Genomic DNA, 5,904 nt, shown 5'->3' with positions numbered 1-5,904 from the left:
AGTATAGGAGCATGATCCAACAAAGCTTCAATACGAGGTAGAACTCGTACCGAGACCATAGAAAATATGTGTTCCTAAGAGCATCTCCACCGGCAGCCCCTAAATAGATGCCGACAGGGGCGCCAACACTGCCGTATGGGGGGCGCCGGTGTGGAAGCAGCATTCCCGCCGGCGCACGCAAACCAGCGGCCCCGATAGATTTTGAAAGTTAAAATCAATTTTTTTAAACGATATTCATACTGAATTCGGATGAAATTTGTACAAATTTAACACGAATTTAAACTAAAAAAAGCTAAAAAAAAACATCTAGCAACGCCGGGAGTCGAAGGTGCCGAAGTCCAGATCGTCGCCGTTGTCGCTGGTCGGGTTGTCGACCACGTTGTCCGGCAAATTCCTCTCTGCCGGTGTCATTAGGCACCACCGTTCCCTCGCAATGGCTCGCGTCTGCGGTCCTGCCAGTGGCGACGGCGGCACGGCGAAGCCGGCGTTGGAGACGTGTCAGCCGTGCGATAGTTTGTACTATACTGGCACTGGGACACGGTGCAAGTACAGTACATCGGCCTCGTCGAGGCTGAGCTGCAACGAGCGCAGCACGCCGCCGCCGGCCTCGTCATTGTGCGCCATCGTCGGTGGGTGCGTGGGAGGTTTGCGCGACGGTTGGACGGCAACGGCTAGGGTTGGAAGGCGGGAAACAAGAGAAGTGCGCGCGGGTGGGGTTTTAAGGGAGGCGGTGGACGCGCATTAAAGGCGCGTGGGTAAGGTAGGTGGACGCCGCGTGGCCAGTCGTCGCCTGGGTTTCCGGCGCGGAGGCCATTAACGCCGACGACCAATCTCCGCGCGTCGTTTCCGATGCGAACGACCACGTCCTCTCGCTAACAAAGCGTCCCCACCAACGAAAACCATCGTGCCGCGAGGCGCCAGTGCACACATTTCGCCAATGAACCTGCACGGGGTTGCCAATATTTTTATTGGGCTCGAAAACTAGCTGGCACCAGTGTGAGTCCATTTTCGGTAGGCCTCCAAAACGCTAACGGTGGAGATGCTCTAAGTCCATCAATACTCGTAGCAACTAGCAAGTGACGTCGTCAAGAAAAAAATCAAATTCCAGACATCACATCACATCACATGTAAGCCATTTTAAGAACCACCACGAAACGTACAATTGCACAAACTCAAATCTGGAGGGAAATACCCCCCAGGATACACGAAAACACCACAGCAATTTTTGCACAATCAAACTAACTAAGCCTCCCACACCTCCAGCTTGGTCTACTTCATCTGGACTATCCCTGCGTTCACTAGCTTCTGGATCTTTTGCTTCACTCCTGGGTTCTTGAGGTGCTCCTGAGATGACCTTGGATTCTCCTGTAAATCGATCAACACCTGCAGAAAACCTCAGAATCATCAGATCGCTCTCCAAGCTGTAGCTTAGAAAGAGAAAACATCTAATGAGAAATTACCTGCCGCATGACGGGGTCTGTCAGGATGTTCTGGATTTCAGGGTCCTGCATAGCTTTGCCCTGCACAAAGGAGAGAAAGACCAAAGCTTAACAACACTGTCCCTTCTAAAGCAATCGATGAACAGGAAGCACCACTACAGTAGCTGGAACGAGTGTTCTACCTGTCTCTCTTTCAATTCCTCTGGCGTAAGTTCACCTCTGTTGGCCTTGTTGATCTGTTGAATACATCTGAAGAAGAAAACCAAACAGTTAGGGCTGCTTAGTACCAAGATCATAAGACAGTGACTGATAATCTCTTTAAGCCTTTGCTTACCTCTTTACACCGTCAAGCAGCTCTTGGTTACTTGGATCATGCTTTAGCCCTTCCTGATATGTTTCCATTGCTTTGTCGTATTCTTTCATGAAAAATTGGATTGCACCTTTCCTGGTGTATCCCTTGGGAAATGCAGGATCTAGATCGATGCACTTCTCGGCATCCTTGAGACCTTCAGGCATAGCACCCAGCTTGGTGTAGCAGGCAGCCCTGTTGCTGTATACCTGAAACACAATCCACATACGCAATAGCTTAGCAGTGAGCAACATTACCAAACCCACCATAGCACACGCCTATACTACCAAAGCACCTATTGTGCATAACATTGTGTGGCCAGCAATTGAGAAAGGAATTACCTTTGGATCCTTTGGGTTTCTCCTGAGCGCTTCAGTGTAATGTTTCACTGCTTCCGGGTATTTTTGCTGCTTAAAGAATTCATTACCTGCACATCAGTAGCAAACATTTAGAACCTCGTACACCCACAGATTGTTAGGGGCAAAGAAGCAAGTAAACAAGTGCTAAAAGTAGAGTAATGCAGACAGCTTACCTTTCTCTCGCTCCTCATCAGCTAATTTTGGATCATAGTACTCTTGTTGCTCGAGCTCCTTCTTTGCTCGTTCGGCATCATTTAGTCTTTTCAGGGTATCTGGGTTTCGATGCTCAGTTAGAGCCTTCTGGAAAGTCTCGATGGCAACATCGTAGTCTTTTGAGCTCTTGGCGAGTTTGGCAAGAGCAGTTCCTTTCCTTGTCAGCGCCCTCGAGATCATCTTGAAGTCAGCACGAAGTTCCCTTCCCCTCTCAACAGCCACATCGCAATCCTTGATGCACTCATCATACTGGAATTTGGAATAGCAGAACATCAGATTTCAGATCACTAGAGGCACAATTCTGTAGCCTGACTAAAACAGGGCAAGTAATCTGAAAGGCAAACTATTGTCTTATGTGGGTCAAAACCCGAAGAACCCAAAGATGGATCAATTCATTGTTGATGTTTACTGATTCAGAATCACCTCGACAGTGAAATCATTCTAACTTGCAGTAGTCTCTGTCAGAAAATACTAACGTGTCACGAGGAGAAGTTCATATCTAAAAAGATTGGTAGCCTCTAAGTATATTCAGAAATTTCCGATTGTAATCACGCACATCAATTTAAATAGCTCCAAAATTCAGAGACCCTGTAGAAAATTAGAAGAACATCACTTGCTGATAGCAAAATAGCTCACCTGCCCCATCTCGAGGTAAACGGCGGCGCGGTTTGTGAGGTAGGAGATGTCCTGGTCGTCGAGCTCCATGGCTTTCGTGTAGTGCTGGATGGCCGTCTCGAAATCCTTCTTCTTGTAAGCGGCGTTCCCCGCCTCCTTCTCCTTGTGCGCCGCCGCTTTCTTCTCCTTGCGCTCCTTCTCCTCATCGGTCATCTCAACCGGCTCGGGCTCCGGCTCCCTCGGCTTGGTCTCGGGCTGCTGCTGCTTTGGGGACGGCGGCGGTGGCGGGGTCGACTGAGACGGCGGCGAGGGCGCCGGCTCGGGGGCCTCATTACCGGTCTGGTTCTGGAACCTGATGTTGAGCAGGAGGCTGAGCACCTGCACCATGCGGGGGTCGGAGAGGTAGGTGTTGAGGGCGGCGGGGTTCCGCTGCACCTCGCGCAGCATCCGGGTGAAGTCGGGCTGGTCGAGGTAGGCGCGCGTGGCGGGGTCGGCGGCGATCTTGGTCCAGAGGTCGGGGCCCTGGAACACCTTGCCGATGGCGTCGCCGCCGCGGGCGCGCGGGCGGGCCTGGGCGAGCCCGTCCCTGAGGGCGGCGTTGGAGGGGTCGAGGGCGAGCCCCTTCTCGTAGGCCTCGACGGCGCCCGCGGCGTCCGCGAGGCCGAGGCGCGCGGCGCCCAGGCGGGAGTAGCCCTTGGCCCAGTCGGGCCGGAGCGCGACGGTGCGCTCGGCGTCGGCGAGCGCGTCCGTGAAACGGCCGAGCGAGGCGTAGGCCGCGGAGCGGTTGGAGTAGAGGACGTGGTTGTCCGGGGCGAGCGCGATGGCGTCGCCGAAGTGGCCCGCCGCCTCCTCGAAGCGGCCCGCCGCGAAGGCCGCGTTGCCCTTGGCCTTCGCCTCGTCGGCCATGGTGACGGATTGGCTTATGGTGATGGTTCTGCTTGGGTTTGGATCGATCGGGATGCGGCGGAGCTCGAGAGGCGAGATCGTGGGAGTGGAATCGAGTGGTTTTGGTTTGGTCCGGGAGACGTTTGGGGAGGAGCGAATTATAGGAGGGGGAGAAGGTTCCCGACGGTGGCCGCCCGATCTCAACGATTCTGGAAGGTTCCTGATAAACGGCAAGTCGCGCGAGACCCGGTGCCGGTGGGTGCTGGATTGGTATGGTCCGGTTCGAATCCAGAGTCCTTCTTCTTCAACGAGACGACCCTGAGGTGAAGTCCATGCTTGGAATCGGTGAACTCCATGGGCTCGTGTTCTGGGCTGCGGGCCCGTAAAAATTTGAACCCAACTGTTTTACAGTTTTGGTTTACGGGCTCTGTTCTGCTAGCAGCATTCGAACCCATAAAAACAGGGTTTATAAAATTATTTTAGCATATGATCGAAGAAACATCACAATAAAATGCAAACAATTCATGCATAGTTTATAGTGCAGACATCAAATGACAGAATTAAATGACACAGTTCATAGTTCCCCTCTCCTCTCACCGCTGGCATCAAACCGAGGTTGGCCCACCGTCAGCACCATCGCCACCACCTCCTGGAGCAGGGGCGAACCCATGTATAGCTGAGTGGGGGAGTGGCCCCTACTCAATTTTTGAAATTTCAGTGTTATTTTGTTTGCATTTGAAGGAAAAGTTGCAAAAAGCTTGGAATTTGCACTATAACTGCCCCCACTCAGATGAATTGCCCCCACTATACATTTTGCCTGGGTCCGCCACTGTCCTGGAGTCACATCGGCTGCAGCAGTTGCCTCTTGACGAGCTGCTCTTCATCTTGCCGTGATCTCCACCAAGGCCTCCTTCCACCACTCCAGTTGAATCTCATTCATGTCCTTAGTGTTCATCATCATGATCTCCCTCTATTCGGCCAAAAGTTGCTTCGTTGCTTTGGTTTTCTTGACATTGATCCTCATCTCCTCCAACTTGGCTTCGCTCCTAGCTTCCTCTCGGCTGGTTTCAAGCTTTACAAGGCTCACCTCCTTCTTCATCTCGATGATGACACATTGACCCCTCGTCGAGCACGTCCTGGGCAACGTTAGCGGTTGCTTCCGGTGGTGGCGGCGGCGTTGGCGTGGACGGGTCCGGACGCGGGGCGCCACGATTCGTCGCCGCCTTCACTTTCGTCCTTTTCGGACCCGTGCTCTTCGGTCTCGCACGGGGTGCCTTCGGCTTCGTTACCACCGCCGAGACATCACCGGTGGATGCGGCATCACCGGATTGCGGGACCACATGAGTTCCCGCGCGCCGCCTCTTCACCCCGCTCGTCGCCCCGACCGTTGTTGCTTCCTCCGCGGGGGTCGCAGGGGTGGCAGGGGTCGCCGGGGTGGTGGGTGAAACGGCGGAAGCTCCGGCGACCACGGGAGAGGGTGGCGGCGTTTGCGAGGTAGCAACGACGGCCGGCGGGATCGATTCGAGACTCATCGGGAAGAAATCGGAGGGTGGCGGCGTAGAGGAAGGTGAGGGCGCACAGATCGGCGGCGGCGGCGACGGTTGGGGGGCGCTGAAAGTTCCCTCGCGTGCAAACTAGGGATTGTGTTCGGGCTGCGTTCGGTTCGCTCCCTCGGCCCCTACAAATACAGGCCGACGGAGCGAACCGAACGCATCCCGTATTTTTGTGTTCAGTTTCGCTCGTTTACGGTCACTGGTCGACGCTCTTTTTCGGACCGAACCCGCAAAATGGCGGTTATTTTTCGGTTTTAGATCTTTTACGGGCTCTTCTAGAGATGCTCTAACATCCAGGATGAAGATGTTATACGCCTATTTAGCCCTCTTCTTGCCCATGGTTGCTTGAGAGCTCGTAGATGCAGGGACAATGGCGAGGAGGAAGAAGAGGAAGAAGATTAGCAGTATGGGAGGCGTAAAAGGTTAAAACTTAAGTGTCCCTCCATTTATAACAAGAATTGGTTGAAGATCGTGGCCGTTAGCTTTGCATC

At 53.5% G+C, this 5,904-nt stretch overlaps 1 protein-coding gene across 1 annotated transcript; it reads right to left on the bottom strand.

The window, feature by feature from the left end:
* Nucleotides 1-1,175: 1,175 nt before the first annotated feature.
* LOC124675817 (hsp70-Hsp90 organizing protein-like) lies at nucleotides 1,176-3,991 on the bottom strand. Its single transcript, XM_047211890.1, has 7 exons — nucleotides 2,997-3,991; nucleotides 2,321-2,609; nucleotides 2,130-2,215; nucleotides 1,774-1,997; nucleotides 1,622-1,688; nucleotides 1,461-1,520; nucleotides 1,176-1,383 (listed from the first exon to the last, which is right to left on the bottom strand). Exons 1-7 carry the CDS (start codon nucleotides 3,879-3,881, stop codon nucleotides 1,270-1,272), a joined length of 1,725 nt encoding a protein of 574 aa, XP_047067846.1. The 5' UTR covers nucleotides 3,882-3,991; the 3' UTR covers nucleotides 1,176-1,269.
* Between the last annotated feature and the right edge of the window lie 1,913 nt (nucleotides 3,992-5,904).

This window comes from Lolium rigidum, chromosome 7, assembly GCF_022539505.1.
Source record: "Lolium rigidum isolate FL_2022 chromosome 7, APGP_CSIRO_Lrig_0.1, whole genome shotgun sequence".
Taxonomy (NCBI): domain Eukaryota; kingdom Viridiplantae; phylum Streptophyta; class Magnoliopsida; order Poales; family Poaceae; genus Lolium; species Lolium rigidum.
Note: the sequence above shows the minus strand (reverse complement) of the source record. Positions and strands in the feature narration are given on the sequence as shown.

Bases quoted from the DNA above. Each gene is read 5' to 3' on its own strand.
- LOC124675817 (XM_047211890.1), bottom strand. From the start codon at position 3,881: ATGGCCGACGAGGCGAAGGCCAAGGGCAACGCGGCCTTCGCGGCGGGC. The intron at 2,610-2,996 runs GTGAGCTATTTT...TCCAAATTCCAG, and splicing joins TTTACCTCGAGATGGGGCAG to TATGATGAGTGCATCAAGGA. The intron at 1,689-1,773 runs GTAAGCAAAGGC...TTTCTTCTTCAG, and splicing joins CTGCTTGACGGTGTAAAGAG to ATGTATTCAACAGATCAACA.